This window comes from Pseudophryne corroboree, chromosome 1 (assembly GCF_028390025.1).
Source record: "Pseudophryne corroboree isolate aPseCor3 chromosome 1, aPseCor3.hap2, whole genome shotgun sequence".
In the NCBI taxonomy this organism is placed as follows: domain Eukaryota; kingdom Metazoa; phylum Chordata; class Amphibia; order Anura; family Myobatrachidae; genus Pseudophryne; species Pseudophryne corroboree.
This window is the reverse complement of record NC_086444.1, coordinates 944,101,683-944,125,790: the sequence shown is the minus strand read 5'-3', so window position 1 is coordinate 944,125,790 and position 24,108 is coordinate 944,101,683. Positions and strand designations below refer to the sequence as shown.

The 24,108-nt window shown below is 43.5% G+C and overlaps 1 protein-coding gene across 6 annotated transcripts in view; it reads left to right on the top strand.

The window, feature by feature from the left end:
- Nucleotides 1–24,108, top strand: part of INPP4B (inositol polyphosphate-4-phosphatase type II B) — a 1,055,719-nt gene that overhangs the window by 444,307 nt on the left and 587,304 nt on the right. For all 6 annotated transcript variants that reach the window (XM_063920402.1, XM_063920401.1, XM_063920400.1 and 3 more), the window contains one exon: nt 17,294–17,332. In XM_063920402.1, the coding sequence (XP_063776472.1) occupies nt 17,294–17,332 (39 nt within the window). The remainder of the gene's footprint in view (nt 1–17,293; nt 17,333–24,108) is intronic.

Genomic DNA, 24,108 nt, shown 5'->3' with positions numbered 1-24,108 from the left:
GAATCTATACTGGTGGAACCCCAGCCCCCCCCCCCCCCAAAAAAAAAAAAATGATTGTCTACTCCTAAAAAAGTAGACCCACATTTTAGGTACAAGACTCACCAAAACAACTTGATTTGATTTGGTTTTCATATACATATATTTGATACACTATGAATGTTTATTTTATTTGTTTGCTTTGAGCGCCTATGGATTCTAATGGTATTTCTTGTTCTTAATGCTTGTTCTTAATGACAGTGTAAATAAAAAGTGGCACAATGAGCCTAAAACCTTTTCTGCTGTTAAATTTCTGTACTTCACATTTATTGTTTGGTCCTACATTGTTGCTTATTCACACAGTCTTATCTAGTGAGATTAATAGTATATTTAAAAATGTTTTTTGGTATTAATTTTATTAACATTTTACCTGTAGTGAAGTTAACTGCATCCACCATCAGTGTGTGTTTACAGTATGTTAAGAATTGCAGTTAGTATGCAGCAAGATACATTTTCTGTACTGTAGTTATTATAGTTTTTGCTGAATTCAATATGTGTTTGGTGTTGCTGACTGGACTGCATCTAAAATGCTAGTGTTTTATGTATTCCTGGGACAAATCCAGGATTTGTGGGGGGAGGGGTTTCAGTATGTCTATTAGTGGCGTAAGTACGCACCAGTTGCCCGGAGGCAAGATAAATGTTGGTAGCCACATTATTAGTCCTTAATGTTGCTTCCAAAGTCCCACTAGTCCCACCACTCTCCTCTGCTGACAGCCTCCTGCTGCATTGTTGCAGTGCCTTAAGTTCCTACAAGGCAGGGAAGACATACAAACACCTATAAGTGTTCTTACTATAGCTGTCCAGACACAGCAATTTAGAGTGCATGAGGAACATGCAGGTTACTTTGTAGAGAGGTATAATTTTAAAATATTTTTATACATCTTTAAATAACTAGGAATCACAGTGTTGAAGTGAAGGCGTGGTCTTGGTTGGGAGGTGGCATGATTTGCTGAAAGTGATGAGGGATATTTGGTTGCTCTCCCTTTGAGAAAGATGACTGCTAGGCATTTGGTGGCCCTAAACTCTAGATAACTGCTAGCAGGTATGATCTCCATATGTAAAGGCTAAGGGTTCTCAGAAGAAACTGGAAATTTCTGGAAACAAACGTTTTAATTTGAAATTGTGCTTTGTTGGGTTCTGAGTAATAAACTGTCACGCTCTGAGGGAGTGATTCTCAGATATGTTTAGTTCATATGTTTGTTTGTTTTTAGGGACATCCCCAAGGGGTAAGTATGGTTTAGTTACTATCAAATATGTATTAGGCTGTTTTTATGTTCCATTGGAATCTGTCAATAAGAATGACTGCAGTCAGTTACATTAAATATGCTGGCCTGCAGGCAGTTCCTGAGTGACTGCTATAATTAGATTGTGTACTAGGGAACACTTCTTTCTGAAAGAGTTTTGTCTCTACTGTTTTGCTGTACTTTTTAGATTTAGGGGTGTGTGTAAGGTCTGACTGTCAGAATCAGAGTTCACGCTTGTTCTGACCTATGCAAAATAATATGTAAACACTGCGCAGGGAAAGAAAAAGAGAATTTCTGTTCTAATCCTGTCCATAGCTGAAATTACAAAGGATGTTTTGTGCAGTAGTGGTAGTGTAACATTTAATTTTACATAATAATAATAATAATAATAATAATAATAATAATAATAATAGCAGCAGCAGCAGCAGCAATATAACAAGTAGTTGCACAGGTTTGAGATACTGTATAGCAGGTGCCACCTGTTTTTTTTTTTTGGCTTGTAAATAGGTGTGTACTTATACAAAGAGCACACACCTGTAAAGTGTAGTGTAATGTATATTATGATGATGCAAAGCAGTGGCTGTGATACTTTTAGGCTGATCTCACTGGTGAGACTTTCCCTGAGTACCACCTGCATAATTACGTAGCACAGTCAGCATTTCTAGACAGTTATAATAAAAACTATGCGTATGTGTCATGTTTCTAACACACTGATCTTCATTAATAATGCACCATTATTACTATATTTTTTTATCTACAAATTTGGTATAATTTTGTATATTGGCCCTCATTCCGAGTTGTTCGCTCGGTATTTTTCATCGCATCGCAATGAAAATCCGCTTAGTACGCATGCGCAATGTTCGCACTGCGACTGCGCCAAGTAACTTTGCTATGTAGAAAGTAATTTTACTCACGGCTTTTTCATCGCTCCGGCGAACGTAATGTGATTGACAGGAAATGGGTGTTACTGGGCGGAAACACGGCGTTTCAGGGGCGTGTGGCTGAAAACGCTACCGTTTCCGGAAAAAACGCAGGAGTGGCCGGAGAAACGGTGGGAGTGCCTGGGCGAACGCTGGGTGTGTTTGTGACGTCAACCAGGAACGACAAGCACTGAACTGATCGCACAGGCAGAGTAAGTCTGGAGCTACTCTGAAACTGCTAAGTAGTTAGTAATCGCAATATTGCGAATACATCGGTCGCAATTTTAAGAAGCTAAGATTTACTCCCAGTAGGCGGCGGCTTAGCGTGTGTAACTCTGCTAAATTCGCCTTGCGACCGATCAACTCGGAATGAGGGCCATTGTTAAAATCCATATTTTTTTCTAGATAATATTTTTAAAATTCATATACAGTATGGTTGTAGTTTTCTATTTTTTTTTTTTTTTACATGCATGGCTTGATCTGGCTCTTGGTTCCGGTGTAATCAGGTAGTATGCTGTGGACAGCAGCGGACTGTCTTACAGTATGAGCTAGGTGATAAGATCTGTACCAATAGTAACTGTTAGCCAGAGGTCTTAAACTCTATAACAGGTTATTGATAAACTTAATTGTACTAGACAAAGTTTCATGAGGATAATCCAAATAGTTTCCATGGATGAATTTTTCATATCTTTCTCATCTATTGCACACAAACACATTTGTGATTTAAACTACATACAGTATAACCAAGCTAACCCGGTAATATAGCACATGGATTGATTAATTGAGTATTTGATTTCACAAAATATGTGAGTGACAAAATTAGATGGACCTTGTTATCACTCACCATTCAGATTATTGAACTGGAGCCCAACGCTGCCACAATTCAGTCACCAGTAATAGGCTGGGTTTTCTTCCCGTCCTGTTTGACATAGGATTGATCCCGTTGAGATAAAGTTGTTGATTAAGAATTCTTATTCACATGGACCTGTGCACAGCAACTTTGGTCTACAACAACCAAATTACCTATACAAATTGGTACACATATTGGCAGCATTATTTGTAACTCATACATTTTATTTAAACTCGTCTTCAGGGCCGTCTTTTCATATGGGCTCAATAGGCAGTTGCCCTAGAGCCCCAGGAGTATAAAGGCCCTAGGCTGATAGCTGATGGTCCTTTTTTCCAGGGTTATCAGATATTTTTTTTAAATCGGCTCTGGGGAATCTGATACAGGTTGAGTATCCCATATCCAAATACGGACTTTTTCGAATGAGAGTGAGATAGTGAAACCTTTGTTTTTTGATGACTCAATGTACACAAACTTTGTTTAATTCACAAAGTTATTAAAAATATTGTATTAAATGACCTTCAGGCTGTGTGTATAAGGTGTATATGAAACATAAATGAATTGTGTGAATGTACACACACTTTGTTTAATGCACAAAGTTATAAAAAATATTGGCTAAAATTACCTTCAGGCTGTGTGTATAAGGTGTAAATTAATTATAAATGCATTTTGTGCTTAAATTTAAATTTAGGTCCCATCACCATGATATCTCATTATGGTATGCAATTATTCCAAAATACGGAAAAATCCGATATCCAAAATACGTCTGGTCCCAAGCATTTTGGATAAGGGATACTCAACCCGTATATCTGACTTCAAATCAGTGGTCTACATGCAAGCCTGTTAATTGCTCTTCCCAGCCCGATATCTCAGGATATGTCTGACTTAGAATTTTTCAGAGGGTATTTTCCAAAAGCTGTGACTCTCCCCTTTTGGTGGACACTGATAGCATGTCTCTACTATGCCCAGAACCATAGATAGCAGCCTTCCAGCAGCTGGTCCCTGCTCTAGTTCCACACGCCTGGTATGCAGTTTTATATTTTCATCAGTGGATTGCTCTGGCTCCTGAACTCTTATGCTCAAGTCCCCAGTATCTCCTGAAAGGTAGGACTCTCTAGTTTTTTATCCCAAGTGAAGAAATCTGTTTTCAGGAACTGGAGATATCAGCAGTTGGGCAAGCTGCCCTCCCACTAGCAACTTATGAATCCCTCCCTCCCCTGCATATTAAACACCTCCTACCAACCTGGAAGTCATGTACCAGTGCCCCTTCATTCAGCCCAATGCCCCTTACTACAGTTTAGTGTTCTCCGTCCCATCTCATACCATCTGTGCGGTAAACGTGTAATTAGCAAAAATGACTGATCCAGGATTTACATGCCCCTACAGCCCATGGGACATCAAAGCTGCAACTGATAGTACCCCCTCCCCTACTGCTGGAGAATGGGTAGGGGCCACAGTGTATTCCTTTGGCCAGGGGCCTACACTGCCGCTAAGATGGCCCTGCTCGTCTTCACTATTACTTAAGGCTCATCCTTCTTTTATGTTTCTTTACTTGTCTTAAAGACTTAAAACATAAAAATATTAAAGTCCTTAGTATGTAAGCTCTGAACAGCAGTTTGGTTAAAATATATAAATATATATATATATATATATATATATATACCTATCCATATATAGAGAGAGTCGTCACCATCATCATCGTTATATGACTTCCCATCACTATCTTGTATTTCTCACGACTTCCTGCTTTATGTTAACTGTCAAAATGTGAAGCTTCCCTATGTTCTCCTCTCTTTTAGTGCTATGTGGGGATTGTAGCATGTGACTTGTAGGCCCTACATCCAGCAGTAATCTCTCAGGGTCCTGAACACTGCTTCCTCCTGCAGTTTTTTGATGGTGGCCTGGTTTTATTGAGAGATTCCAACTCATGACAGGTGGTACGTGACTGTGGTATGCGGGAGTCATGACCAAGTCACAATGAGCATAACCAACAACACCGCAATGGGTGTGGCCTAGGCAGACCTAGGTGGGATTTAGATAGATTGTGGGAAGGGATTGTTTGCGTCTCAACTTTGCTTTTTTTCAAATGTTGGTTGATATATTATTGAGTTTGTGATGCAGGAAAGTACCACAAATCCATACCACAGATCCAAGTGTTGCTAATGATATGACATCACTAAACATTTATTAAAAACAATTTATTGGTGCAGTGAAGGTCCAAAGGGACAAGCTTTCATAGATACAGTATTTGATACAATTCCTTATAAAGAAGCACAGTTATCTATATATAAAATTGTTGCTATCAACCCACTGATTTATTTGTAGTCCTTTTTATTTTGTGCATGTATTTTAAGGTCATAAGGGAAAAGCTTTTATAGTTATTTGAGACAATTTAACTATTATATCATCCAAACCTATTGAGAACTAAGGGGGACATGTACTAAGCAGTGATAAAAGTGGAGAAGTGAGCCAGTGGAGAAGTTGCCCATGGCAACCAATCAGCTGCTCTGTATATGTTTAAAGTATGCAAATTATAAAAATGTTACGTCAATGCTGATTGGTTGCCATGGGCAACTTCTCTACTGGCTCACTTCCCCACTTTTATCACTGCTTAGTACATGTCCCCCTAAGTTTGTATTATTCTTTTATGTCTCCTGACTTCTTATAAAGAGGCACTTTAGATATAGATATTACAATCCACTCACTGAGTTTTTGTGCAGTCCTTAAATATTGGAAGCTGTAAGAGATCTGTACTGTTTAGTTGACTTGTAATTATCTTACACCGTTTGCTGCAAAATGCGTTGAAATGTACGAGTGTACAGAGTTGTTGATCATTTTAGGAATGGTTAGAAATGGTGCTGAAGAAAGGATTGTGGAAGATAATAAATAAATGATGATTGCATTAGACATGGGTTATAACCCAAGTTGATTTTAAAGCCCTTCAGCCTGTCAAGGTTACCTTTGCTTGCACAGATTGCAGGAAGGCGGCATCTAGATCCCCAGGATAAGAAGGATGCTTATTGCTTGGAAGACAGATTTACAAAAGTGATGGGAAACTCATAATCCCTTGGAAACAGACTACAGAAAATCCATTAAAGAAATAAAAAAGAGCGTTTGCTGACAATTATCCCCTCTGCTTTGCACATCTGAAAAAAATATTTCTATGTTTTAGGTTTCAGTTGACTAATCTAATGTTAAATTAAATCTCAATACTTTTAAGTGAATCGATGGAGAGAAATGAAGCATCACGAAAGATGCATAGATTAGTGATGACATGGCCATTGTGCCAAATGGATTTGAGATTGATCACTGTTATTTTGCGAGAATCATTTAATCTAGCAGCGTTTTAGCAGAGGGTGGTAGCAGTGCAGGGCAGTGTGTTTGCTTTGTGTGCTGTGACAGATTATATCAGACAGGGACAGATGGAGGAGCTGTCCAGACACCAGAGCTCTAGGGGGAGGGGCACTGTTGTGACAAAATATTACTATATAATATAATATACTTTTTTGTTATACTGTAGGTGTACCTCATTTATTTTACTTCTTAATGTGTATTACTGTCAGCCACGTCTGGTACTCACACGTGGGACTGCAGATCCATACTTCCTTTCGGGGTTCCCAGGTGAAAATCTGCACTAATTAGACTATATGCCTATTTAGAATAGTGTCTAATCAGGGAAATAGGGATTTGTTATGATTATTGTTCGCATGTGATTGTAATTAATCTTCACTTACAAAGTGAATGGTGATAGGTAATAGGCAACATAGGGGATGGGGTAACACATACAGTGACCTTCCCTACCACGGTGACTTCCTCCCTTTGATCTTCTTACTAGTGACTTCACAGTGATCACAGCGCATTCAGGCAGTACTGTATGTCTAACACATGATAATGATGATATTTATTATACTTTATTTAGAAAGCAACAACATATTATGCAGGATCTGTACATTGAGAAGATCAGATGTGAAACAATGTAAAGATAGATGACTGGATGCTGGTCATGTCATGGTATCTCATAAGTTATGATTGGTCTGTGTGAACATGTCATGTTATTGGTTGCTGCCTATTACTGTGCTACAAGCTTTGGGAGTTGCAATACCTGTACATGTGTACATACAAATGCTACCGATTATTTCCATCTACTGTATCAGAAGTGGGTAGAAAAGTGTGAGTTGGTGGCATTCCTTCTGCATTTCAGCCGCCTTATGCAAGTCTGAATTCTTGCTAGTTTTGCTTGTGTATCTAGCTTCTCTGGCTCCTCACACAGATACTAGTGGAAATAAAGGCTGATCATGGACTTAGCCACAGGCTAAATCAATGCTGAGACAACAAGGAGCACAAGTTTGCTTTTTATTGTGTGAATGAAATGCCATCATGTTTTCATTATTCAACATATACAATCAAACCAGAAAAACTCTAGAACAATTTACCTGCAAGGCGAGTCAGTAACACAAAAACATACATACTTCAAAATCAAGACATTAGTGTAGGGGGTGTGTCCCCTCACACATGGAGGCACGGCATACATAAATTCTCTACAACTGCCTGTATCACTACATAAAGTCGTTTCATTAGGTACGTGACTAATTATAGAAATGACCTGGAGGCTGTCCTGTACCTCCTCCAGCCTCTGTTTCCAATCTTGTTATGACATGGCTCCTAGATCAAAGTCTTAGTAATTAAGTTGTGTTTCTTGTTACAAGTAGACTAGAAAGCATAATGACTTATTTACAGGGAGTGAATGAACAAATGCATTATAAATGAACCAATGTGATAGGCTCACCATTGTTTTATGCTGATTACTTATCTACAACACAGTTAACAATATAGCTCTCCTTTGTGCTGTTTCTCAGAAATCAAATAAATGTCTTTATGTTTTTTCTCCTGTGTTTTTAAAAAGCCGTGTCTTTCACATCTGCTGATATTATAAGAGGTTTCTAGTCATGTTGAGGGTGCTTTCAGAGCTGTCGTGGTTACAGTTACTGCAGTAGGACTTAATTTATTCAAAGTAATTTAGCTGAGGAAAGCTACAGTACATGAATTCACTTCCTTCGTAATGGCTCTGTATACCACAGATACTGTGAGGGCATGGCTTTCTCCACCACAGATACTTGGAGGGCATGACTCAATATCCAATACATATACTTTATGAACTGGATGCTCTCAGCATGTGAATGCCTTAAATTTTATATTATAAAACGTGCGTTTTGAGTGATATTTCACAAATATTAATTGATAAACAGAACCCATAATAATTGATAGATTAAGGATTTTCTATAAGTGCACAGCAGAGGCTTCTGGATATTTTATGTGTAAAGCTGAGTACACACCTATACGGGTGATTGTATAGGTGTGTCTGCAGGAGCGTTAGGCGATAAATAGCTTAAAACACTCCTGCAAACTATCAAATTGGGAAGTCATGTGCTACTTAAAATGTAAGATGGCTGATCTCCTGATCCACTGAAGAACACACACATTGGGAGACATTTCTAAAAGTTTGGAGAGAGATTTAGTGGAGAGTTTATTTTTCTGTTTCACGTCTCAAAATAATCTTAGGATGACGTAATGAGCTTTCAGAGGAGAGAATAGCAGTGAAGACTGCTGTCTCTCTGCCTCCTTTCCGTCCCTTCACTGGCACCAGCCAATCAGAGGTGCCCCAGGAAGCCATTGCTGCACAGGAAGAAAGTGGCAGAATAGTCTATAAAACACAAGTAGTAATAGAGTGTTCAGAATACACGAGTCTTCTCCGGCAACATCTTCTGCTCCCTGCGTGACTCCATTTTGGGCAGAATGGCTCAGGCAGGGAGAGGTTATGGGGGTCCTGCCTGAGGCACAAAGAAGGACCAGGGTCAGACCCCAGCTCCAGCACTGTGAGTAACCAGCCCCAAGGATTATCTACAATGCACATGCACCGCTCCAGACAGAGCATGCAAATTGCCATTTAAGGATTGTGGCAACTGTTTCAATTTATTCCTCCGATAAGCATTTTGCTGGTTACTTCTTTACCGCTTTGGATCACCAGAGGGGTCAGTGCCATGAATTACATGAAAGATAAACAGATTTTCACAATGAAGCCATGCAAGCTCTGTGAAAGGATTTCATATAGCCATGAGCACCTGATAGCACAAAGAGGATCCCACATATTTTATGATGCTGCACAGCTAGTGCCCAGGGAATCCGAGCCATGAGCCACATGATCATTTCTGCCCAACGTTCATTCAAATATTTTGTTAGAGCCAACACAAGTAGTTTCTATAATGATGCAAATATATTTGTAGTGTCTCCCTGGTCTATATATACTTGCATCACTAAACATGCATACATTGTGACAATGCACGTACCCTAGAAACATGAGTTTCAATTAGAAATGGAGATTTGTGGGACTTGCAGAGATGTGCTCATCTTATATAGAGAAAAGTGCATGAAAAAGTGAGTATATTGTCCTGGACCCCAAAAAGTGTCAACTAAGACACAAGGACACTCTACAAAGCTGTTAGTAGCCAATGGCATAGCACTGGAGCTGGCGGTTCTAAAAAGGTCAGGAGACAGAGAGAGGGGGGTTGCTTTTACCCCCCTGGTATCCCTCCAGCATACTAAAAAATTACCTGTAACCATACCTGAACCTATCTGGTAATAGAATTTCACAGGATTGGTCACACGTGTTTGCAAAGACATGTTTAGCTGCTGAGCCGCACCAAGGCTTCTCCGATATCAGCAGTCCTAACACTACATAATAGCAGTGCCCACATAGGGCCATGTGATTTGTCCACAGTAAGGCCTCATGATAAAGGCTCATACTAAAATGCATCCAGACAGAGAGCCACCCCCCAGGATCTCCTATTAGCCCTACGAGGAACAGCATGCCCTCCAAATACTGCTCCCATTCAATGCCTTTCTCACACATGCAGACAAACAGTGGCAGTTGCTCTATCATTCCTGGCGATAATTATATATCAGGTGCTAGAAAGGGCGCTGCTCAACAGCTAAACATTTCTTTGCAAACGTGTGACCAATTATCTGAAATTATATTACCAGATAGGTTCAGGTATGGTTACAGGTAATTTTTTAGTGTGCTGGGGGGATACCGGGGGATGGGGGGACGGGGGGGGGGGGGGGAGAGAAGCACCCCCCACCCCTCTGCTATTTGTCTGTGACCCCTCTTCCTTTCTAGCCAGCATGTTTTTAATTAAATTAAAGATTTTACAATATTTTGTGGTACATTAATGTGTTTCATGTGATTTTTCAGTGTTTGTAAAATGTAATAAAAACACTTTTAGCATACCTCCCAACATTTTCAAATGGAGTTTTAGGACTTATTTCAAAAAGGGAAGTGGTCTCATGCCACTAAGGCCATGACCCCTAATGCAGGACGTTATATTCTCGTCATGTTGGCAGGTTGATTCCCTTTTCCATCGATCCAACTAGTCAACCTGTGCTACATCATTTGACCCATTTTTTTTTTTAGCTTTTTGGAGAGGTTCACCTTAAATTTTATTTTTTCTGGGAAAATGGACTGCAAGTTTGGAACTGAATTGTAATTGCAAATTGCAGTGTAAATTCACCATGAAAATAGTGTGCAGGGCGTGACTCGCTCTTAATTGAATTGAACCTTTAACCTAAATTAGTATCCGGATGATAGATTGACAGTGTATTGGTTGACAGTCAATAGGTTGACACCATATGGTCGACATGCATTAGGTCGACGGGTACAAAAGATCAACAGATGAAAGGTTGAAAGTGCTTAAGGTCGACAGGTTGGAGTTTTCATGTGTTCCCAACAGTTGCTTGATTTACTATCCACGTGGAACCTGCCCAAAGTGTGGCAAGCAAAGCGAGCCCACAAGGGTCTACGTTTGTACTGATGGTGGTCACGTGACACAAAATATACAAGATTTAGCCCAAAATCCCCCCAAAATGTTTTGAACATTGCCATGTTAACCTTTTGACCCTGTAAACCTATTGCACCTGTTGACCTTAACCCCTGTCGACCTTTTGTATCTGTTTACCTATTGCATGTAAACCATTTGTTGTCGACCTATTGAATGTCGACTATAATGTTGATGATCTATTATACCACATCCCCTAATGTTAAGATATATGTACTGTACCCACAGTTTATGTACTTTAATAAAATTGCCTGCATTTGAGATGATGATAAAGGATTAGGTGGGTTTGCTTATTATATTCGGAAGCATTAAGCTATCTTATGGGTCTATTTATGAAGGTTTTTTGCACCTTGCAGTGAGGCCAAGTCTGATTTTGGGAACAGAGCCATAGAAAAATTAGGAGGTATGATATTGGGGGTAATTCCAAGTTGATCGCAGCAGGATTTTTTTTTAGCAGTTGGGCAAAACCATGTGCACTGCAGGGGAGGTAGATATAACACGTGCAGAGAGAGATAGATTTGGGTGTGGTGTGTTCAATTTGCAATCTTAATTGCAGTGTAAAAATAAAGCAGCCAGTATTTACCCTGCACAGAAACAAAATAACCCACCCAAATCTAACTCTTTCTGCACATGTTATATCTGCCTCCCCTGCAGTGCACATGGTTTTGCCCAACTGCTAACAGAGATCCTGCTGCGATCAACTTGGAATTACCCCCTTTGTCTGATCTCCTCACTGGCAACGTTTGTCTGCTGATGAGGGAGAGATAATTACTATTTAGGAGAGGGGGTTTGGAGCCCTAGATTGATAAATTGTTGCCAAACTTTTTTCTCTATCTCTGTGATAGCAATACAGAGAACTACTACTGATTAACCGACCCCTTAATGTTTTTCGAATGTTTAGTATGTTGACATATGGTACTGATTTACAGTATCTGCTTTTAAGCATATAAACTCATAAAATCTTCTTAACCATAAGGCATCCATTAGATTTTCTTTCCATGTTGAATCACTACTAATAATACCGTATGAGAGAAGTGACATTTTGCCACATTAGCAGCTGCTGCAGCAGTGAGTACTGTACAGTACCTTGGTAATCCTGAACTGCAACGTGACATACAGTATAGTGGTGTATCTATAAAGGGTGCACCCCTTTAGTATACTATACTTACCTCTCTGGTGTCCCAAGGCGCTGCGCAAATCAGATTAGAAATGACAATAAACATAGCTTCTGTGCATGCGCAGTAGACTCTGACACAGTGACAGAGTGAAATAGAAGGATGCATACAGGTTCCTTCCTGTCTTAATCTGCCCCTGGGACATAGGCTCCTAATAATGCCTAATGTGCTATTTGACTTAGGTACACATTAGTGCTCAGTATACACTAAGCAAGTGAATGCCTCTTATTAGTCTGTTGAATTATCATTGTAATATATTTATGTAATATAATAATTTAGATATTTTACCCAGGAAGCATTAATTTAGGATACACAGTGGTTTTTTTTCACAATTAGAAGAGATGTATAGCAAATGGTTTTTGGCAGAATTTTGAAACGTGTAGAGATGAGGGTGAGGTTGTCCTCTCCTGTGGTAGATTGGCACCTCCAAACACACAGCAGCCAGGAAAACATCAAACCAGTCCAGGGTTTTCGTGCAATCTAACAGTGGCTAGTTTTATTGTGCAGTATAAAAACAAAACATAAAAATAAATCCTAGCCCATATGGGCACTAATTAAACATAATAGATTCCCTCTTTCAGAGTGGTAGGACCTAATGCCCCTACCACAAACACAGGCACAGTACTTACAGTCATTGAATCACAGTGTCTCATCACAAGCCTCTCCCAGGCATAGCCAGATTAAGGGAGTGAGCACAGGGGATACTGTACCCCATGCCCCCCTCTGTCAGGGAGCCCCTCAGTCAAAGCACATTAACATCACTATCTCTCTGTCTTGCACAGCAGCAGAACCAGGCAGCCAGAATGCAAGCAGGACAGTGTGCAGTGTAGGCATAGACACAGGAGTATCATGAGCTACTGATGGAGTTTCCCAACCAGAGAAGAGGTGGGAGAGAGCTGTAAGTGACCTAGGGATCCCATCTTTTTCTCCTCCCCTCATAGGTGTCTGGGTCCTGTGTAACATCTAATGAGAACTTTTTGGTCTAGAGAGACACACAGGTTTTAGGGGGGTAAGGGTCCCGGTGGGACCATATGGTGTAATGCGCCAGCCAGAACTTTGATCCAGGGACCCTGTTCTGGGCCTTGCACTGGATGGATTTAGAAGAAAACTTCACAGAGGGTAACACTGGATTCCAGAAGTCGTACTAGGGGGTTGGGGTCCCAGTTGGTCCTCCCGTTGGTGTACGCTGGGCAGAACTTTGACACAAAGAGCCTGTTCTGGGCTGTCCACTGGATGAATTTGGAAGAGGGCCCATTTATCAATGAGAATTAAAACTCATTGTGAATTATAAAACTCGTTGTGTAGGATAAGTGGTGCTCCAGCCAATGAGCTCCCAACTGTCAGCGTTCAAACACATGACAGTTAGAAGCTGAACACATGACAGTTAGGAGCTGATTTGCTGGAGCACCATTTATCATATGTAAAGAGTTTTATCACTCGTTGATAAATGAGCACCAAAATCGGTTAAAATTTGTCTGGTGGGATTAAAGGCAGAAATGTAACATTAGCACTTATTTTTATTGGCACATATTCTACATACTATGTATGAGATTTTCTATTTGTGTGTTTCATGCGGGTGTGGTATGTTAGGTAGATTAGACTTAGGTCCACAGTGTCTGAACTTTTCAATACTTTACGATCTCATGTCAACCTAGAACATGTCGACCTAGAGTCCCTGTCGACTTACTTACTGTCGACCAATAGTGGTCGACCTAGACAGTGTCGACCTACTTACTGTCGATCTAAAGACCGGATCCCGTTTCATGCACTGGAGTGAGTGGAATGGACTTAGCTACAAACCTATAGTAATAACAAAACCTTTGGACACTTTATGCAGCTGTACATACTGCCTCCCTTATTTCTGAAATTAAAAAATACTTTCCTGAAGGGGACAAAACAACTTTGGGCCTAATTCAGATCTGATCACGGCAACAAATTTGCTAGCTAACAGGCAAAATCATGTGCATTGCAGGTGGGGGGCAGATATAACATGCAGAGAAAGTTAGATTTGGGTGGGGTGTGTTCAAACCATACTTGCCTACCCTCCCGGAATGGCCGGTAGGCTCCAGAAAATTGGGTGTTCCTCCCGGCCCCCAGAAAGGTGGGCAAGTCTACCGCTTTCCCAGGCAGCCCCCCGCACCCACCCTTGGCCACCCCCCGCAACCCTTTTCGGCCGCCCACAACAGAGAACAAGAGGGCGGTCCGAGGGGGATATGATGATGCGATTCACGCTGAGTCGCGTCACCATAGCTCTGCCCCCTGCTATTCAGTGCCAGTTTTCTCGGCACTGTCTAGTGGGGGGGCGGGGCCATGATGCCACGTTCGCGTTGCCACGCCCCTGGACTGCCCACTTTCCCCACAAGTCACGGCCCCCAGACTGCCCCCATTGCTGCTGGCCACGCCCTCATTAGCCTACCACGCTGCCATGTCCCGGAGGAGGGTGCAGCAAGGTAGGCATGTATGATTCAAACTGAAATCTATAGTGCAGTGTAAAGCAGCCAGTATTTACCCTGCACAGAAACAAAATAACCTACCAAATCAACTCTCTCTGCTAAAGATGAGCGGGTTCGTTTCCCTGAGAACCGAACCCCCCCAAACTTCACTACCCGAGCCCGGATACGAGCCCGGCTCGGGTTTTCCCGCCTGACTCGGAAACCAGAACGAGGCAAAACGTCATCATCCCGCTGTCGGATTCTCATGGGGTTTGGATCCCATATAAGGAGCCGCGCGTCGCCGCCATTTTCACTTTCGTCCCGGAGAGTGTAACGAGAGGACGTGTCCAGGGCCGTCTTAACAGCAGTGTGGGCCCCTGGGCACAACAATGCACTGGGGCCCCTACCTATCCTCCAGCGGTAGGGGTTGGGGGTGCTATCAGCGGCAGCTTTGATGTCCCGTGGGCGGCAGGGGGTGTTCTATCTGTCGCTCAGCATGTACTGTAGGACCTGGAGCAGTGATTTCTGTTAATTAATCCTTTACTGCACAGATGGGTCAGAAGTGAGAACACTAAACTGTAGAAGGTGGCATTGGGCTGAATGAAGGGGCCCTGGTACATAACTTCCAGGATGGTAGGGGGTTTTTAATGTGCAGGGGAGGGGTGGATAGTGGAGTTGGCTTAATATTCATCATTTTCCGGTGGGAGGACAGCTTGCTTGACTGCAGATATCTCCAGTACCTGGAAATAGATTTCTTAGCTTTCAATGGGATAAAAACACTAGAGAGTCTCACCTTTCAGGAGGTACTGGGGACTTGGGGATCAGAGTTCAGGAGCCAGAGCAATCCACCAACGAAAATATAAAACTGTATACCAGGCGTGTGGAGCTGGAGCAGGGACCAGCTGCTGGAAGGCTGATATCTCTGGTTCTGGCCATAGTAGAGACAAGCTGCCAGTGTTCACCAAAAGGGGAGAGTACCATCAGAAAAACTGTAAGTCAAACAGAATCTGAGATATCTGGCTGGGTAGAGCAATTAACAGGCTTGGATGGAGACCACTGCTTTGAAGTCGGATATCTCTGGTTCCCCTGGCCCGATTTTCAAAAATCTGGTACCCCTAGAAAGAGGGGACCCTCAGCTATCAGCCTAGGGCCCTTATACTCCTGGGGCCCTTGGGCAAGAGCCCATTGAGTCCATACGGAAAGACGGCCCTGGACGTGTCTCCGTCCTCAGTGTCTGTGCGGGAGGGAAAGTGGGGTGGCGATTCCAGTGCTGTCTTGTGCTGCTCAGTCCAGTGTAGTGTCTTATGCTGTCTTTGCTGTCCTTACTGAATTAGGCCCAATATCAGTGTCAAATTCAGCCACACACATGGTTGACCATACAGTACTTGGGCTGAGCAGGTGGCTTATTTGTGGAATTTAAAATATTGCTAACATAGCGTTTTGGTCATACTAGGAGTATGTATTAGACTAGAGAGTGATGAGACCAAAATGTGTAAAAAGAAATGGTGTGTTTCCCAGATAGACTGTAAGGCTTCTCACTGTTCAACCAGACTAAGGGGTAAATTTACTAAGATGGGAGTTCTATTTAAGATGGGATGTTGCCCATAGCAACCAATCAGATTCTACTTCTCATTTATCTAGCACCTTCTAGAAGATAATACCTGGAATCTGATTGGTTGATATGGGCAACATCCCATCTTAAATAGAACTCCTATCTTGGTAAATTTATCCCTAAATGTCTGAAAAGCTATTGGTGGGTATCACTTGCTTTGCTGGTCACCTCCATCTACTGAAAAAGGATTGTGGCGGTACTTCTGTATTATTCATTACAGTATGTGAACAGAACCACTATTATTTATTGCAGAGCATAGTGGTCATATTATATTTACCGTGTATGCTGAAAAGATCATGTGGATAGGACTTGAGAATGAGTGTGTTTGGGTATTAAAGCGTAATCAGAGATCATTTCACACTCATAAATGTAAGCGTGCGAGTATCTTAGTTTGTCTTTCACTGGCATCAGTAAACAATGAAACATGAGCAGCTAAGCTGAAGTATTCAAATTGAACATAATGTTCTACATTAGTAAAAGCGTAGAGAAAACAAAACAAAAAACTTAACATTAAAGTGGTCCCAATGAGGATTGGAGTTGTGAAAAGCAACACTAAATAGGGAAAATGTGCAAACAGAACATCTGCATAAAAGAAAGCATATCCATTATAAAGTCATATACAAGTGGAAGCGAATTTAATCTTTAATAAGCAGCGGCAAATAGATCACAGAGGAGAATATACCCTTGTCTCAAGTCTTTATGCAAGCGTTTATTTTAATAATGTGGACAGTAGCTGTGCTGGGACGCACCTTTGTGTCTCACTCTAGCTGCTGGGGGAAGCTGGGTTATTCAGTGCTAATGAACTATTCATTTTCATCCATTTTTTACAGTACTATTGATTTTTGCTTCTCCCGCTGCAGAATGAAAAAGGCAGAGGAGCATGTTGTGGGATCACTGCTGGTTTTAGAACAGAAATGACCAGAATAACACATTGGGTACCAATTAGAATGGTTTCTGATCATTTACTTCATGTGGCTCTAATTCTTCTGGGGAATGAACTGAGGCAGCTAGTTGAAGGACAAAATCAATAATCTAATAGTAAGCTAAATAACAATAATAAAAGTTGCAGAAGTTTATGAAACTGAGTGTTTTGTATGGTCTTCGCAAACATTTATCTTTTGTTTTCTTTTCCCCAAAGGTTCTTCCAGAAAGCAGTGAGCCAAGAACAAACTCCGGGGTAAGCATTTTCTGTCATTTCAACCCGTATTTACATTTTCTCTTTTTTCTTCTCTTCAGAAAGTCCTTTTAAGCCTCAGTACTGCACAAATAGTTTCTTCATTATACATTTGTGTTTCATTATTTACTTTTACATCAAATTGACTAACATATATGAAATACAAGTCAATATTACAATTTATTTACTAAACTACTACAGAATGAAACTAAAAAAAATCCATAATTTTGTTGACTTTGCTAGTCATTCCATTGCAGGGAGATATGTAATGCTGTGCTATAGCTTACAGGGATCATTGGCCCTCATTCCGAGTTGTTCGCTCGCTAGCTGCTTTTAGCAGCATTGCACACGCTAAGCCGCCGCCCTCTGGGAGTGTATCTTAGCTTAGCAGAATTGCGAACGAAAGATTAGCAGAATTGCGAATAGAAATTTCTTAGCAGTTTCTGAGTAGCTCCAGACTTACTCCTACATTGCGACCAGTTCAGTCAGTTTCGTTCCTGGTTTGACGTCACAAACACACCCAGCGTTCGCCCAGACACTCCCCCGTTTCTTCAGACACTCCCGCGTTTTTCCCAGAAACGCCAGCGTTTTTTCGCACACTCCCAGAAAACGGCCAGTTTCCTCCCAGAAACACCCACTTCCTGTCAATCACAGTACGATCACCAGAACGATGAAAAATCCTCGTTATGCCGTGAGTAAAATACCTAACTTTTGTGTAAAATAACTAAGCGCATGCGCTCTGCGAACCTTGCGCATGCGCAGTAAGCGACTAATCGCAGTATAGCGAAAATCGGCAACGAGCGAACAACTCGGAATGACCCCCATTGTTGCTATTTTTATTTTGCAGACTTCGTTTGCCCAAAACTTTTCATGGGGATGCAAATGGTTTATAATGATGGTAGGGATGTATATACAGTATGTTTGAAGGGAAGGTGGTTGATAGACAGTTAAAAGGTCGACAGTCAAAAGGTCGACAGGGTCAAATATGGTCAACACTTGTTTTTCCCTCTGTTTTAACAACTTTTGCTGCATTTACTATCCATGTCACAAACTATTTCCTTTAGTAACCCTGTGGCAAGCACAGTGCAGCGAGACGCTGAGCCCAAAGCGTGACGAGCGAAGCAAGCCCACGAGGGGACGCATTTCAACAAATTTACTATCCATGTCACAAACTATTACCTTTAGTAACCTTGGTGCAAGCGAGCGGAGCAGAGCGAGCCCCCGAGCTCAAAGCGCGGCAAGGCGAGGACGCATTTCAACAAATTTGGGTAAAAAAATGTTTAAAAACTCAAAATAACATTCCCAAATTTTTTTGTGTGTCGACTCTTTGACCCTATCGACCTTATGACTGTCGACCCTATGGTGTAGACCTTATGACTGTCCATCTTTTTAACGTCAATCTTCTGTATCACACCCGATTGAAGATTCATTATGTATGACAAAGGAATTAATACAGTAGTCAAGCTCATCTGAGGCAGCTCCATCGCATAGCAGTGTACCAGGCGTGACTAGGCGATCCGTCTGCCTAGTCACGCCGGGAGCGCACTAAGATGCTCCCATTCGAGTGAGCATCACGGACGCGCGTGCGTGACCCGGACACGGCGGTAGGCGTGCCCAGGCACAGATGGAGCCACGATTTGACTGGCTCCATCTGTATCTGATCTCCCCCTCCGTCCAGCAACAATTCCTGCAAACAGTAGATGCTTGGTAAAGACTAGTAAAAATGGAAATTTATAATAAAAAAAGTAAAAATATTTGACATTATTTTTCTAGTTGGCCTATATTGTAAATATAGGGCCTATTTCAGACCTGAATTGCGACTTCGCAAGGTGGCCGATTATCGATCGACTGCGCATGCATATGGTTCATAGTGCGCATGCGCGAGGCCAAACTGAAAAATAATCCAGTGTCTTTTCTGATCACTAGGCATACGCAAATTGATTTGGGAGTGGTAACTGGCCGTTTTATGGGAGTGTCAGGAAAAACGCAGGCATTCCCAAGCGTTTTCAGGGAGGGTGTGTGACGTCAGTTCCGGCACGATCAGCCTGTTTTTTTTGCACTGTAGGAGTAGGTCCTGGTATACGCACAGACAGCACACAGTGGAAAATCATTCAATGGTGAGTGAGTTGCAAACGGATTTGCAGCTGACTGGTGCTTTTCGCACGGCGTATGCAGACTTGCAGAGGGCGGATATTCACTTTGTCTGGGCGGCGACTATCTGATCGCAAACCTCTGCAAACTCGCAGAGGAGCGATCAGGTCTGAATTAGGACCTCAATCCTGTCACATTGCCTAACTTTGACAGTGAAGGGTGGCTACACATGCGACTAAAGATTTGACCTACAGGGGACCCAGTGAAGTCTCTTTGGCTCCACTGGTCTCCCATTGGCAGATATAGCGAAAACCATCCTGACACTGGGCCTTATTCAGGTTTGTTAACAGACCAAAAAAGCAAGCAACTGGGCAAAACCATGTTGCACTGCAGGTGGGGCATATGTACCATGTCCAGAGATATTTAGATTTGGGTGGGGTATGTTCAAAGTGAAATCTTAATTGCAGTGTAAAAATTAAGCAGCCAGTGTATACCCTGCACAGAAAGAATATAACCCACCCAAATCTTTATCTCTCTGCACATGTTACATCTGCCCCACCTGCAGTGAAACATGGTTTTGCACCACTTGCTTGTTTTTTTGGATTGCTAACAAACCTGAATAATCCCTTTTGTTAATTAGACTCAGTAAGCTGTCCCCATATATGTCTATGTGGGCGTCAGTAAGCAGTATAAAATAGGTTATCTGATTTCTCCTTTGTAAATCGCTTTTTAAAATTGAGAGAAGCTGAGAAAAATACTTTCTCAGGTGAACATTTCAAAATGGCTGTTCTCCTCTACTTAAATGGTCCCCTGTCTGTCTTACAAAACTCAAACTGTGGAGCTGAATTGGTTAATGGTTCACTGGAATAGTGATTTGGAAGATTGTTAATTTGCTTTGCTAATATTTAGATGCATATTATTTTATGGTAATTTGAGCAAGAAATGTGTTTTACTTCTGGCAGACATGACATCATTTCAAAGTAGATTATGTGCACATCAGTGTGAATGTGATTTGTCATGTAATAGAACTGTCCCATTACTGTCTGTCAGTCTTCATTTATTCAGCTGCTACTGTATAATGCTGTATGTTTTCCTACCATACATCTAACTTGCAAAGTTTAAAGAATGGTTATCTGATGTGCTGTCCTATACACGGCTATCCTGTGTCTCTTCAGAACATCTCCCAAAATGTCCGAGCTCACCCCACCTGAGTCCTTTCAGCAGCTCACCCCATCTGTGTCCTAACAGCAACTCACCCCACCTTCCAGCAGCTCACCTCACCTGTGTCCTTCAAGCAGCTCACCCCACCTTCCAGCAGCTCACCTCACCTGAGTCCTTCCAATAGCTCAGCTCACCCAACCTGTGTCCTTTCAGCAGCCCACCATACCTGTGTCCTGTCAGCAGCTCACCCAACCTGTGTCCTTTCAGCAGCTCATCTCACCTGTCTCCTTCCAGCAGCTCACCCCACCTTCCAGCAACTCACATCACCTGTGTCCTTCCAGCAGCTCACCCCACCTTTCAGCAGCTCACCTCACCTGAGTCCTTCCAGTAGCTCAGCCAACTGTGTCCTTTCAGCAGCCCACTATACCTGTGTCCTTTCAGCAGCTCATCCAACCTGTGTCCTTTCAGCAGCTCATCTCACCTTTCTCCTTCCAGCAGCTCACCCCACCTTCCAGCAATTCACCTCACCTGTGTCCTTCCAGCAGCTCACCCCACCTTCCAGCAGCTCACCTAAGTCCTTCCAGCATTTCCCCCCACCATCCAGCAGCTCACCTCACCTGAGTCCTTTCAGCAGCTCACCCCACCTGTGTCCTTTCAGCAGTTCACCCCATCTGTGTCCTTTAAGCAGCTCACCCAACCTGTATCCTTTCAGCAGCTCACCCAACCTGTGTCCTTTCAGCAGCTCACCTCACCTGTGTCCTTCCAGCAGCTCACCCCACCTTCCAGCAGCTCAGCTCACCCAAGTCCTTCCAGCAGCTCACCCCACCCTCCAGAAGCTCACCTCACCTAAGTCCTTTCAGCAGCTCACCTCACCTGAGTCCTTCCAGCAGCTCACCCAACCTGTGTCCTTTCAGCAGCTCACCCAACCTGTGTCCTTTCAGCAGCTCACCCCACCTGTGTCCTTTAAGCAGCTCACCCAACCTGTGTCCTTTCAGGAGCTCACCTCACCTGTGTCCTTCCAGCAGCTCACCTCACCTTCCAGCAGCTCATCCCACCTGTGTCCTTCCAGCAGCTCACCACACCTTCCAGTAGCTCACCTCACCTGAGTCCTTCCAGCAGCTCACCCCACCTTCCAGCAGCTCACCTCATCTGAGTCCTTCCAGCAGCTCACCCCACCTTCCAGCAGCTCACCTCACCTGAGTCCTTTCAGCAGCTCACCACACCTTCTATCAGCTCACCTCACCTGAGCCCTTCCAGCAGCTCACCCTACCTTCCAGCAGCTCACCTCACCTGTGTCCTTCCAGCAATTCACCCCACCTTCCAGCAGATCACCCCACCTGAGTCATTCCAGCAGCTCACCCAACCTGTGTCCGTTCAGCAGCTCATCCAACCTGTGTCCTTTCAGCAGCTCACCGCACCTGTGTCCTTCCAGCAGCTCACCCCACCTTCCAGCAGCTCATCCCACCTGTGTCCTTCCAGCAACTCACCCCACCTTCCAACAGATCACGCCACCTGTGTCCTTCCAGCAGCTCACCTCACCTGAATCCTTCTAGCAACTCACCTTACCTTCCAGCAGCTCACCTCACCTGTGTCCTTCCAGCAGCTCACCCCACCTGAGTCCTTCCAGCAGTTCACCCAACCTGTGTCCTTTCAGCAGCTCACCCAACCTGTGTCCTTTCAGCAGCTCACCCCACCTGTGTCCTTTCAGCAGCTCACCTCACCTGTGTCCTTCCAGCAGCTCAACTCACCTGAGTCCTTCCAGCAGTTCACCCAACCTGTGTCCTTTCAGCAGATCACCCCACCTGTGTCCTTCCTTCAGCTCATCTCACCTGAATGCTTCCAGCAGCTCACCCCACCTTCCAGCAGCTCACCTGACCTAAGTCCTTCCAGCAGCTCACCCCACCCTACAGCAGCTCACCTCACCTAAGTCCTTCCAGCAGCTCACCTCACCTGAGTCCTTCCAGCAGTTCACCCAACCTGTGTCCTTTCAGCAGCTCACCCAACCTGTGTCCATTCAGCAGCTCACCCCACCTGTGTCCTTTAAGCAGCTCACCCAACCTGTGTCCTTTCAGCAGCTCACCTCACCTGTGTCCTTCCAGCAGCTCACCTCACCCCACCTGTGTCCTTCCAGCAGCTCACCACACCTTCCAGTAGCTCACCTCACCTGAGTCCTTCCAGCAGCTCACCCCACCTTCCAGCAGCTCACCTCATCTGAGTCCTTCCAGCAGCTCACCCCACCTTCCAGCAGCTCACCTCACCTGAGTCCTTCCAGCAGCTCACCCCACCTTCCAGCAGCTCATCCCACCTGTGTCCTTCCAGCAACTCACCCCACCTTCCAACAGATCACGCCACCTGTGTCCTTCCAGCAGCTCACCTCACCTGAATCCTTCTAGCAACTCACCCCACCTTCCAGCAGCACACCTTACCTGAGTCATTCCAGCAGCTCACCCAACCTGTGTCCTTTCAGCAGCTCATCCAACCTGTGTCCTTTCAGCAGCTCACCGCACCTGTGTCCTTCCAGCAGCTCACCTCGCCTTCCAGCAGCTCACCTCACCTGTGTCCTTCCAGCAATTCACCCCACCTTCCAGCAGATCACCCCACCTGTGTCCTTCCAGCAGCTCGGCCCACCCTCCAGCAGATCACCCCACCTGTGTCCTTTCAGCAGCTCACCTCACCTGAATCCTTCCAGCAGCTCACCCTATCTGTGTCCTTCCAGAAGCTCACCCCACCTGTGTCCTTCCAGCAGCTCATCCCACCCTTTCAGCAGCTCACCCAACCTGTGTCCTTTTAGCAGCCTTTCAGAAGCGGCTCCAGGCTGTAGCCCTGAATCAATCTGCAGCAGCCCTGCTCCACATGTGGCCCATCAACTGCAGCAGTTCAGCGTGCCTCCTTCCCTCTCAATGGGGTAGATGGTAAAAATTTGTGGGAGAAAAGTGGTATCAGTGCACGTCATATGCACTGATACTGCTTCTCTCCCATGTATTACTGTGGAGATGTGTGGCACATGACTTTTCCGACAACTGCAGCTATCAATTTCAACATCTTCAGGAACAGCTCTGTACCTGGCTGTGGCGGCTGCCGACTCCAGGCTGCATAGGAAATCTTGCGATAGTAGCAAGATCCTGTGGATACCCAGTGAGCCAACCGGGAGGAGAGACACAGCACATCAGCACTAGGCTTAATCACTGTGCGCTCTGGTGGGGATCACCAGAGAGGGGAGTTTTCACTACCCCACTCCGGTATCCGATATGTTTATACATCGCATCTCTACTACTTCCTGATTCACCTTGATAAAGAAGCGCAGCAGGAAGCGCTATAATACATCGACCCCTTTGTTTTCCAAGCGTCTCTCTGGGCTTCTCAAGCTCCGCCTTCACCAGGTTCCGTCTGGTTTCCGAAGTCACCAATCATGTGAAGTTTCAAGAATCTTTAATACAGATCCAGAACACATAAAAGATAACATACAAAAAACACGAACATAGTGTAGTCAATTTACATTACAAACACAGGAACATTTAGCAAATGCC